The sequence below is a fragment of the Erithacus rubecula genome, assembly GCF_903797595.1.
Source record: "Erithacus rubecula genome assembly, chromosome: 3".
NCBI lineage: Eukaryota > Metazoa > Chordata > Aves > Passeriformes > Muscicapidae > Erithacus > Erithacus rubecula.
This window is the reverse complement of record NC_136689.1, coordinates 122,366,705-122,379,860: the sequence shown is the minus strand read 5'-3', so window position 1 is coordinate 122,379,860 and position 13,156 is coordinate 122,366,705. Positions and strand designations below refer to the sequence as shown.

Genomic DNA, 13,156 nt, shown 5'->3' with positions numbered 1-13,156 from the left:
AGATTTTTATTACAAAGTAAGATGTATATTCTTTATGTTTAATCCTGTTTCAGCTGAAAACAACTGTGGCTACTTCAGTACTTAAAACTAAAAATCTCACTCGATTTTAGAACTGTGGGAAGAACTGCAACTTCATTTCCCAGTTGCATTATTACCTGAGCTATCTTAAGCCACTAGAGGGTATCCCAGGAAGCACTGCAGAGAGTTCCATCCAGTATAAACCATGAAAACACTCAAACCTTGCAACAGACCACATCAGGCAGCATTACAGGGGTCTCTCTCTTGCCCCACTTAGAGAATTTAAAATGTAAATACATAAATACTTCAGGAAATAAAAAATAATTTGTCTTTTAATTACATTAATTACTTCAATTAAGTTCTCTACTATGGTCTGTACTGTTATTAAATAGCTTTCCTAAAGTTAACATTTCTTACACACAAGATCAGAAATCACCAACTGAAAGAAACATTGGCTCTAGCACCTAACTGGCTTTATCATGCTGTCCTGCACAGTGGCCCTGGAACTTCCTAAGGAATAAAATAAAGAAAAAAGGTGGCAGCCTACTTAAAGTGTTAACCCAACGAGGAAAATTTTCATGACAGAACAAATATTGTGAATTCAGACATAAAACACTTGAAATCAGTGATGTTATTGTCATAACTGAATACATTTCTTAAGAAGCATTGATGACAAAAGCAGAACTAAGAAACCATCCAAACTTATTTTAAGTCTGAAAGCATTTTTTCATTTATGTTACACTTGGCTTGCATTTATTCTAATTTTGTATAAAAAACCTGAACAACACAAGGCAATAGTCTCTTCAGTATGAAAATACACTTGTATCTACTCTTTTTGGTTTCACTGTTCACCAAGTTGAGGGATGTTGCTGAGGACTATCTGTAGACATGGTGATTATATGGAAAGATGACTGTATCACTACATGGAAGGAAACAAATGTGACAGAACAGGAGTCACTATAGAGGACTGACTCAGTGATACCAAAGAAATGATACAACATGCCTGATCTGCTTGTAGCTTAAGAGAAATCAGATGGCAGAGAATCAGCTCCCTGATAGCTTCTGGTCTCCTTATCTGATTTTTAGGTCCAAGCATATACATTTAAATAAAGGCCCAGTGAACTCACATTCCAACTAATTTTTAATATATACTGTACCAAATCCAACTGAAGAGCCCTTTTTGCAAAATATTAGTCACATTTTTCAGAGCATCAGTATTCAGACACTCAGACAACAGTTTGCATGAAGTACACACATCCAATTGATGAAAATAAAATATTATATCAAACATATTAACTTTGATCACTCTCTCAGGAAACATGAGTGTGCAAGAGACTTAACTCTCAAGGAATTGGCTCAATAAACTTATATGCCTTAATTTTCCATTTCTATGAGATTAATATAACCTTTAATAACTGTACAAACAAATACTGTTCAGGAATAAATGTATAGCTACAGCAAATATAAAACCTTAAAAATCTAACCTACCATGGCAATAAAGCGCCCAATGAAACAGAAATATGAAAGATGGTCAGGATTGATTGTTGATGCTGGATTTATCTGCAGGCAATAGTTGCTCTTGCCAGCATATTCAAATAGGCAGTACATAGGGTTCAGTACTTCATGGGAAAGCAAGAAAAACCATTCTCTAAGGGAAAAAAAAACACGTATACACATAAAAACCATCACATACAGATGTTTATCACCATTCCCCTTAGGTAACCAGCAAAATGGTCAAAATATATGCAAACTTTGAAAAATAATATAAACAGTGTTGTATTTAAATCAGAGAATAATATATGGTATTACATATTTCTTAATTATAGAAAATTATTTATCAGATCAAATAATGTTAGAAAATAATGGTTTCCGAAGTTTAGAAATTACAATTAAGATTTTTTATCTTGAACACACCCTCACAGCACCAGTTTTAGCTGCCTATTAGTAACATTTTTTTCTTACACAGTCCTTGCCTCAACCAGTACACAGCATTTGCCCTCCTCATGCCTACTTTACTATCTACAACTCACATCTTTACTCAAAAAAATCACAGATTATTCCATGTGTATTATCAACAATTTAGATAAAACAGAACAAAACAAACAAATTGAAACTTCAGCATACCTCATTTGCTTTTCCAGTCTGACAGCAAAACACTCACTGACTTACTGCAGTTTAACAAATTACCATGCAGTGGTTAAGCCTACACAATATGTAAAATTGTGTCAAAGTATCTTTTTTGCTGAGGTTAAATGAATATATGTTTTTCACCACTTCAATTTTTTCCAACAATTCTGAAATACCAGAATCTAGTGTTCAGATAGCTGATTTTTATAATATTTCTTGCTTTACAGTATTTGCAGAGACCTCAGAACTGTCATACACACTCAGGAGCTTTTGTATCAGGCACTAAATGTGTGGACTGAACAACCAGGCCTAGGGATGACTGATAAAAACAGCTGAAAATCTGTCCTCCAACTGTAGGGACTGAATTCCATTCTGACTGTCTTTCAGCTGTCACAGTTAAGAGGCATCTCTTCTATCCCTGTATTTACTCAAGATCAAGGAATAAAAATGAGATTTGCTGGCATGTTTCTCCTAATAGTGCCATGAAACTCAAGTCATGGATTATGAATCACTATGATACACTTCCAACCCAAAGGCCAAGTATAAAGAGTAAACAGAGAAAGGCAGCCAGGACCCAAAAACCCTAACAGGGTTCTATGTGTCTTCCATTGAGCATGAGAATGTTGTACAGCACTCTAGGCAAGTTTCACACTGAGACAATTACATTAACACAGAAGCATCAAATTTAATAGGCATTTAAATTAGAACATGTCAGATAACAAGGGAGGAATAAACTAAATCAGTCATTAACAAGAAGTTGCAGAAGCAATGAATTTTTCACATCAACAGCTAAAACTTGCCACAGGACATAATGTCATATTGGTCCTTCTACATGCAAGGTAAAAATCTGACAGGAACACTGAGTTTAGTCTGTTGAGAGACAGCTGATCTGTATTTGTATTAATGCAGTATTTCATTAGTCAGTACATGAACATTTATTTAGTGTCACTTAAGAATTCTCAGCTCAAGATACAATGAGATCCTGGCTGGTTCTCATTTTCACATACAGATTCTTGGGCAAGACTTAAGTAACTATGAAGCTATGAAACTACACTACTTATGTAGTATTTTTTCTTTATTTATTCTCCTACTTTGTTTGATTAACACATTTCAATTAAATTATTCTAACATCTTTTCTATGGAAATATCTATGAACTGTTCTGGTTCCCATCCTAAACCTATGGCCCTCACAATGGGGACACCAACCAAACAAAACCCATGTAAAACTCAAATTTAATTCCTCCTTGCAATCACTCCCCAAATGTCTGTGTGATACTGTAATCAGAAGCAAAACACCACATACCCAAAGAAGCTCAGCCTTCAGAGGCAAACTTCCTTACTAATAAATACTACTCATTTTCACTGAATTCAGTTTTAATGCAGGAAGCTGCATAAAACCAGAACAAAACCAAACCAGAACATCTTTACATTAAAAAAAAATTTAAAAAAAAACAAAAAAACAAAGCAACCTAACAAAACTAAACCCCAAAAAAACCTAACAAAATAAAAACCCCAAAACAACCTAACAAAAAAATTTCTATCACTGATAGCCTCTTCCAGTTCCCTGGATATACAGGAGTAGTGAATTTTTTTTCCTAGCAATAGCATTTCATTCAAGTAACTGGCAGCAGTAGTCAGTGGTTGTATTCTCTGTGATCAAGAAATGAAACCTTGTCTATGGTTTTCCTGCTATCAGATTTTTCCCCTCTGAGTTCCATTTCAGATTCTAGAAAAACCCATAATCCAGCTGTTTCACATTCCAGTGGAGCCAACACAGTCTGTCTGGTGTTCCATGCCTTCATGCCTGTCATTTCATTTATTTCCTTTCTGTTCTTATCAGCCTGAATCTGGTGTTTGCTTGCCATTTTTCCAGATAAGCAGAACACTTTATTTTCCCACAGTCCCCACTTTTGGAAAATTGAACTTTCTGATAGAAAGTTTCCTAACTAACTCAGTCCATAGCAATTAATTTCATTCCAACTTAAACATCACTCTTTGTCAAAGAACTGAGCAACTGAGACCATAGTTTTACCAATGTGAAGTTAAAACCTGTAACAAAAACCAGTGCTGCCAGTTCCACCTTCTTAATACATTTAGGGGAACTAAAAAGTACCTAAGGTCAGACTGCAAGAGAAATCAAGGCTAAAGTGCTGTTAAAAAAATAAAAACGGTTTAAGAAGTTTTCTTTTACCTTGCCAAGCCACCATAATCCAATCCTTCTTCTCCTCTAAAAATAACATATAATCTTCTCCTCAAATCATAGGGTTTTAATGCCATAATCTATTAGAAAATAAATTAATAAATTATAAATTATGGATTGCCACTACATCACTCATTGATGTATTTAATTTATGCTGACACAGAAATTGTATATACATCATATGTTGCACAAATTTGAAAAGCAAATAGACCATCTAATGGGAAAAGGAATCAATGAACTACACATAAAAATACCAACTTGGACTTAAAATCCTTGAGCAGCAGACTGCTAGCAAGGGGATGGAATATCTGAGAAGAATTGTTGTATGGGTATTCTGTTCTAACATTCCTCCTAATGCAGTCATTATTTAAAGAAAATAGGTGAAAAGGCACTTCACCTGATATATATGATTTTTGATTTTAGGGAAAAACACATATAGAAATAATTTAATCCAGACTAAGGTCATACTTTTTATTTATTGAGAATCCCTGTCAAGAGGTCTTGTGTTGACAAGAGCAAGAATTTTCATCATCCATTGGCAGCAGACTGCAAAAGCTCAAGGACTGTAAGCTTCAATTACATAGATTTAATCTTTGAAGGACAAAGCAGGACGCCAGTTTTAGCTGGAGAAAACAACATATTATAAAGGTATCTAAACATGCAGAGGAATCAGAAAAGCAAATCCAATGTGGCTGATACCACAGTAGGTTAAGCTATGGAACTCCACCACAAGAGGCTACAGATGCAAAAAGTTCACAAGAAGAGCACACACTAGCTCACAGAAGAGAAATCCCTTGAGGATTATTAAAATACTCAGAAACCACTTCAAGCTCAAGAAGCATTTCAATTGTAAACAGCTAAAAATGAAAGATCATATGGTAAAAGTATTATATACAATACTTCTTTTATTACAGTCTTCCCTAAGAAACCCCTACTAGCTAATACCAGGGGAACATTACTGTGCCTGAAGGACCATTAGTCTGAACTAGCTATGGCCATTTTTGTTCTTCTGCTCTCTTGACAAATAAACACAATAATTTTTGCAGTCTTACTTGCTGGAAGGAATCCTCAAACAAAGTCTGTCTGGATACATTGATTTTCACATGACTTGGCAGTGCATTGGACTGTAATCATAAGGCAATAACATTAAAAAGCAGCACATACACAGGTAAAAACTCATAGAATTTAAATAAATAAAAAATTACTAAATCAGTACCTGACACAAGTAACGGAAATGAGCAAGCTTCCACCTAAAGCTACGCTCATAAGCAATCTGTGGCCCTTTATTTCTGCAAGGAAACATATTGGAGATAGACACATTAAGCATGCAGATATCAAATATTAGTTTCAATGCTAAACAACAGCATGAAGATTTCAAAAATACACAAAAATTGTTATTGTAAGATATGATCAAATGCAACTGGTGGTTTGGAATGCCAGTCTTCTTTTCTACCATCCCGTACTCATTCTTTTTTTGCAAGTCAATTTTCCAAATTTGATAAAAAGATAAAAGATCAAGCAGATATGAAATCCCTATGAAATCTGTAAAAACTACAAGTCACATAGAGGAGAGACATCTAACTTATTATTTTCATTCAGAGAAAGACTGCTTAGTTAGGCTTCATAAATTCAGCTGCTTTTGGAACTATTAAGGACTTTCTAGTGCAACAACATTCTACAGGGTCATTGAATGATAAGTCATTACTATGTTGTCAGAAGTAAACATTACTTCATATAAAAGACATTAAGAAAGCCACCAGAGGTTGGGTCAATACTCCTATTTAAATATTTAAAAGAGATTTGCATGTAAACTTTTTCAGAAGTACTCAGAACTACTTTGTTTAGACATTACTGTTGCTACAATGTGTATCATTATAAGCAATTCTCCTAATGACCATTTGCTGTTCCTTTAAAAATGCAACTATTAGTTACATTAGCTCAGTATTAATCTCATTGCCCCTCTCCATTTCTAAAATTATTACAATCTTGGTATTTCAAAAGCATATAAAAAGTATTGAACATCAGAGCAGTATAGTAAAATGTGTCATAGATAAAGTCACAAATAATTTTTTAAATATATTAAATTTATAATATAAATACTTGTTGATAATTTAGTGTTCAAGTCCAGCTAAAAGAGTAGATAATTTTATGAGAAAACTTCACTATCAACCTATGACAAGGTAAAACAACCAAAAATATATTTAATTTCTCACTTACACAGAAGATTTCCCAGTACGAGGATCATTGAAGGTGGTGGTTCTTGTATTATGATCAACAAAGTATCTGACACCTTCTCTGGTATACCTGATTTCCCAGCCCTCTGGAAGAGGGTCCTCATTCTGTAAACTGCAAAAGAAATTGCAGGCAGTGCTTTTTCCCCCATATCATGATATAAAAGAATTAAGCAAGATCTTTTGAATCTGCACAGTCATTATACACACCTACCCTTGAGTTCGAGGGTCTTCCCACTGTGTTGTCTTTGTGTTATGATTTACAAAATACACCCTATCATTTGAATCCACTCTTCTTTCTAAAAAGAAGAGAAAAAAAAGAAAAGATTCCACTATACAACAACTGCATTCTAAATTTCTGTAACTGGCACTTCCTGAAATGCACAGCTAATTAACTTACCCCAACCTGGTGGTAAAGGCCCAAGTGGATCATTTTCTGCTGACAACATTGAAGCCTATTTAAAAACAAGAGGACTTTCAGTCAGGCCAAATATCATTCATATTATTTTCTCAGTGTTTTCTAAGACTATAACTAGTCCTGAAGACCATTCTGAAAAAAAACCCATTATGCCATTTTTAATCTGGTTTTGAAAAGAAACTATATGATAGTAAGATATGCTTTGTACACTTGTTTTCAACACAATGTACCCTCCCTTTCCCTTCCCACAGCAAACTTGAGTGCTCATACAAAGAGGTGCAGTTCATACAAGTTTTGAGGAAGCATGTATCAGCAGATAAGCACTAAGTTTTTGCTTAAGAGCACGTTTTACCATAATAAACATTTCCAAGCACAGTGACTACTGCCAACATAGCAGGTTTTACTTCCTCAATACATGATAACTTCCCTGGCTGTTTGGCTATTTTCAGATATTGTCAATTTTTTTTTTAAATGCAGCTGCATTCATATGCTGATGGGTAAAATTATATCAGCATACAGTAAGGTTAAAGTGAAAAAAAAAAGGGATTACATTATTATGTAAACACATGCTAAGCTCATAATGTAACCTTGCAGAAGTCCTCAAGTAACTCCCAAAAATACAAAGCATGGGAAAAATAAAAATAAAAGGCAGAAATCCCACAGACTATAGTATCCATGCTCTGATTTATAATTAAAAGTATCCACCTCTAAAATTTTGTGGACACTAACTTTTAGTGTGTGTGGGTACAGAATGGAATTTTGATATAGGGGAACCAAATTATGTTTTCCAAAGAGCGTCTTAGAAACTGAAACTGCTTTATATAGCATTTGCAATACAGAAATATCAAATAAGAGTTTACAGGAGAAAACTCAGGCAAAACAAATCTATGATATTTTTTCGCTGAGAAATAGATCAAGGATCAGAAGGAAATGAATTAGTTACACTCAAAATCGAGCTGTGTAGTTGTTCCAGCCACTAGCTACTACACATGAACAGGGAATTATCATTACTTCAGCAGCAAATGCAGTTAGTCTTTTCTGCTTTAGGAGACCACACAACCACAATAACCCTCTAACCAAAGACTTCTCTGTGGTGACTGTAAAAGAAAAGTGCACAAAAGCAGAAAGCTGTCTGCCAAAGAACTGAATGGTGGCACAGTTCAGATATTTCCAATCTTCTTAATGGGTCTGAGGATTTGTGTGTGGCTGCTGGCCACATAGAGCTGTATATTTAACAGAACATAGTGAAACACCAGGCAGATTCACTTCCAAAGTGACTATGATAAATTAATCCAGGTAAAAATGAAAGTAATTCAAATAACCATCTCTCATCTATTTTTCTTTCTTTAGAGAGTTCAGCTTTTCCCACTCAAGGCAATTGAAACATTCTCTAACTGAAAGTATTCATCTACTTTTTTCCCAAAAAATAAAATACAAATCTCACTCCAACTGCTATATAGGCAGAGTTCTGGTATGTCACCAGAGCATGAAAAGGTAGCTAGAATTTGACCTAAACTATTCTAGAAGAAAAGTATAACACAAAAGTAAAAAAAAAAAAAAAAAAAAACAAAAAACAAAAAAACAATCAAACAAACAAACAAAAACTAACAAAAAACCCCCCACTGTTTCTACAAAATAATTTCAATTTTCCCCCTCAACAAACTGAGTTCTACCTGTGTAACAGATATAATACTTAGAAAACAGAATTCTAAAGAGATGCAGTCACATTTTCTTTTCCTTCAGGTTTATTCTGTCTCACTAACAAATCCTCATTTATTGATTCTAAGGTCAGATAAGACATTTTAAATAATGGGTATGTGGTTTTCACTAAGGGCTACCCTTTAATAAAGGAAGTAACACAACTTAATTTTAAAAATGTATTGTTCACCAAAGGATAAATCTAGCAAAAAAAATCTTGGCATGGGAAAAGCAAGAGTTTTCTCAGATGTTTTATGCAACTGATCAAAAAAGTACACAAGTACAAAAGTTGGTCAAGCAAGAGTTTTTGGCTTGGTGTGCTTCAGCAGTGATTCTTGGATTTGCATTAGAAAATTATGAGTGTGCTTAAATACCCAGTGAAGGAGGGTGCAAAAAGGATGGAGCCAGACTCTTCTCACTGGTTCACAGTGTCAAGACCAGAGGCAATGGCTCACACTGAAATACAAGGGGTTCCCTCTAAACATCAGGAAACACTTTATACTGGGAGGGTGACCAAGCACTGGCCAGGCTTCCCAGAGGGGCTGTGGAGTCTCCATCCTTGGAGATATTTACAAGACATCAGTCCTGGACAGCTGGCTCTAGGTGGCCTTTCCTGATGACGGACATTGGACCGAATACCCTTACGAGGTTCCTTCTAGCCTTGACCACTCAACTTTTCTCTAACTGCATAAAACAAATTGAATTTGATGCACAGCTCTGGGAGTTCAGAAAATTAGTGGTGATGTTCATTTCTGCTATTGCTAGTGACAAGATATAATGTCTAATTCAATAATTTGAGAATTTTTTAATGCAATACTGCAGCATCCTTAATTCAGTGGGGTGTGCGAATAAAGTCCATCAAATTCAAACTTAGGTCTGCACGTGCAGAGAGTCCTATTCCAGGACTTGTATTTCAATGGTTTCATCTTTAAAACACTCCAGCTTTGCTGCATTTCACTTACAAGGTTTCTGGGATCAGACAATTTTTTAAAGAAGCCAAGCACAATTCTTAAAGTACACTGTTTAGAGTGATAGTAACATACAGGCACCATTATTCTTTAACTGTGAAGAAACAACTATCCTATATATCCAGCTACAGATGCAAAAATCTGACTCAAATATTCCCTTTGAAGCTACTCATACTTTCTTCAGGCAGAAGAAGTAACCATGTGAGAGAAATGGAAAATCATGTTGGAAATTCCAGAGCTGAACCAGATGTACACCCTTCAAAGTAAAAGAACTGGCACTCGTGTTAGTGAAGGACTTCACTAATGCAAAAACTAAACAGTTTTGAAGGCTATTTAATGCTCAAAATAACCCCTAACAACATTTACATTTATTTTCAGTTTTAGGGACAGTTTTAGTTGAACCTCTTACTATTGGCATTAAAAGTCTTACATAAAATGCAGTATACAAAGCTGCTGTTGGAGAACAAACTCAGAAGGGAGTATTTTCTGCCTTCAAGGACAATTTTTAACTTTTTAAAAAATAATCAGAGTCTACATTACTGATGCTAAACATCTTTTAACACGTATGGTTGAACAGTTACAAAATCCCTTTCTTTAAAGCACAAAAAGTGCACCTACACCTCTGTATAATTTCAGATTTTGTTTACTGTACCGAATAGAGGTATCGCTGGTTGAATTGTTGCATAGCTCCCTGCAGCTGATTCCGTTGAGATTGCCATTGCTCAAAGTTCCTCACTGACTCCATCGTTGGCCGCTGCCACGTTGTGGTTCTGGTGTTGTGGTCTACATAGTAAACTCTCCCACGATCATCAACTCTTCTTTCCCAGCTTTCAAGAAACACAAATGTTAACAGTTAATTCTTTCAGTAGTGTTACTAACCAATTTTCTCCTTATTCTAAATTCCTAGCTGGTACTTGAATGAACTACTGGAGTCACAGGCATTATTTCAATTTCTAAAAGACACAAAAGTACCCTGATTAAACTGGTAGATGAACAAGCAAAATCAGCATACACAGACTTCAAGCGACTGCCTGCTCAGCTGTCTGTCACCTCATTTTTAACTTTGTAAACACCTGTGACTGCAAGTAACGTTGGCAGATTCCACAGAGAACATTTTGCTGGGAAATCTAAGGTTTGAAACCAGTGCACTACACTTAGTGGTACCAAATCAAATGAAGGCAATCAAATATGCATTATTTCATGCTTAAATTTTAACAGAAGAACAAAATATTTTAACAGCTGTATTTGAGCAAGTGATTAAAACTAATGGCATAGCCAGCTTCACCATTCCTGTAACAAAAGCTGCAATTAATATAATTAAATGAAAGCTAGAATTTCTTAATATATGACACAGAATACAGTTTTGATGAGCTGCTCTTTGTTTCCAGCAAAAACCAAACAAAATCATATTTATTTAATATTTAATTCAAAAAGTCTACATTACCCAGGAGGTAAGGGCTGTGGTCTTTCCCATGTTGTAGTTCGTGTGTTGTGATCAACATAATAGGTTCTACCATGAGGATCCTTTCTTTGCTCCCACCTTCAAGACAAAGAGACTTCCACATAAGTGAAGGTTCAAATAGTTCCCTTAAACTTCCCACTAAGACAAAATGTACCTTGGCATTGAATGAAAATACCATGGTCCAAAACCCATTCTCAAGCACCAAAGAAAATTCACACCAGAATACAGATTAGTTATTTCCTGTTTATCTGATATCACCATAAAGATTTCTTTAAAGGCTGTAACACATAATGACCATACATCAGTATTCACAAACATTTTCCTTTTATATTTAAGTTGGGAACAAAGTCAATTAATTATCTGCTCAATGCTTGGATACTAAAATAACCTCATTCCAAAAGTGCTTAGAGATGCATTCTTTGCATTTCCAAGTTCATGTCTCTCAAAAAATGAGTGTTCACATTTTGAAGCTCTGTTCCCTATTATCCAACAAACATCATCTTTCAGAGAGAACCTGAAGTGTGTGCTATCAGCTGTTTTTCCCATCTTTCTATTTCCTACCCTGGTAAATTCTGTATCTGATATCCCTGGTGATTACTTCATTTTGTGAAACAATCTTACATTGGAGATGGAGCTAGAACCAAACATTATCAACAGCTGATGATTCATGATGCTGAGAACTACCATAATGCCACAGAAGTATGCATAAGTGGCGAGGAAACCAGGATAAACATTAGGTGAAAAGCTGAAGTGTTTGCCTGCAGTTGATTATTTTTCTTACAGAAACACTTAATTAGTTCCTAAAAATGTCGTAGGCAGAACACCTTGCCTGCTATTCATAGAATTGGATGCGCATTTCCTCACTATTGCAGAGCAGTGTATAAAACTACAAAATCTTTTCAGCAATTCAAGAGGTTATATGTTAAGATTTCAAGAAGGAGAGAGAGGAGAGGAGCAGCAGCATTTTCCGGAATTCCTAGGGCTATTCATAATGGAGACTCAATTTGGTAGGGAGGATAAGAGGGTGGAGGGGGAGAGGATGTAGGGGGATGTGGGGAGCCACCAAATAAAAACCCCACAGGAACGTGATCAGGGATTGATGAAGAAATAGAGTTGGCCATAGTGTGCACTATGCCTGGAACTCATGACCCTCTCCTCAGTGGGAAAGCATGTAATTAATTGAAAAAAGAATGTGTGGAAAGAATTCCCACCTATAAAGACAGGGCATCTGAAAATCATAAACAATACTTTTATCTTTTAAATATTTGTTTCATGTTTACCTAACTGCAGAAACTCAAGTGAAGTGTCACTAATAACTTACTGAACCTTCTTCACAGGGAGCAGGTATAAGACAGACTCTCTGCAAGATCAGCTACAAGGACACAAGGCATATACGCTTTGGGTTAAGAAACAGTTTTTGTGATCAGAAAATGCTAAAATAATTAATATTTACAGAATTATGGAAAAGTCAGTATTTCTAATTTGAACTGAAGATATTTCTTCACCCCACCATGAAAGCATAAATTAAAAATGTTAAGATCTATCTATATGTATTTGAGCATGTACTGTACTTTCATTTAATGTCTAAGTACATTTCTGATTTTGTATTTGAGACTACTAAAGCCATTTCTAACAATCTACTAAATTAAAATAGTCTAGCTCTTCTTAGCCCATACCTACATACACATCAAATCTTATTTTTAACTATTAGATTATTGAACTCATTATTACACAGCAAGCACCTACAAGCATTTCTAGACTGGTTATTTTCAATTCTTTGTGTTTTGGTCCCTACTACTAAGAAACAAAGGGATAATGAATTACAGCCCAAATAAATTTGAAAATATGAAACAAAAAATCGTCACCTCCATAACACCCAAGAGTTTGTTAAGATCACAATACCTTCTCAGCAAATCAGTTGTCAGTTGTTACTTTCTGGGACAAGAATAGCCAGTTATAGCAACAGCACAAATCCCAATTTAGATCAAATAACCCCATCTCAGCCAGCTGACCTGCATTTGACAATCCCTGTAT

At 35.2% G+C, this 13,156-nt stretch overlaps 1 protein-coding gene across 4 annotated transcripts in view; it reads right to left on the bottom strand.

Moving 5' to 3' along the window:
• Window positions 1-13,156, bottom strand: part of WWP1 (WW domain containing E3 ubiquitin protein ligase 1) — a 58,843-nt gene that overhangs the window by 7,721 nt on the left and 37,966 nt on the right. For all 4 annotated transcript variants that reach the window (XM_079300383.1, XM_079300385.1, XM_079300386.1 and 1 more), the window contains 9 exons: window positions 11,105-11,200; window positions 10,313-10,487; window positions 6,977-7,031; window positions 6,791-6,875; window positions 6,563-6,691; window positions 5,562-5,634; window positions 5,398-5,469; window positions 4,337-4,425; window positions 1,507-1,666 (listed from right to left, as the gene is read on the bottom strand). In XM_079300383.1, the coding sequence (XP_079156509.1) occupies window positions 1,507-1,666; window positions 4,337-4,425; window positions 5,398-5,469; window positions 5,562-5,634; window positions 6,563-6,691; window positions 6,791-6,875; window positions 6,977-7,031; window positions 10,313-10,487; window positions 11,105-11,200 (934 nt within the window). The remainder of the gene's footprint in view (window positions 1-1,506; window positions 1,667-4,336; window positions 4,426-5,397; window positions 5,470-5,561; window positions 5,635-6,562; window positions 6,692-6,790; window positions 6,876-6,976; window positions 7,032-10,312; window positions 10,488-11,104; window positions 11,201-13,156) is intronic.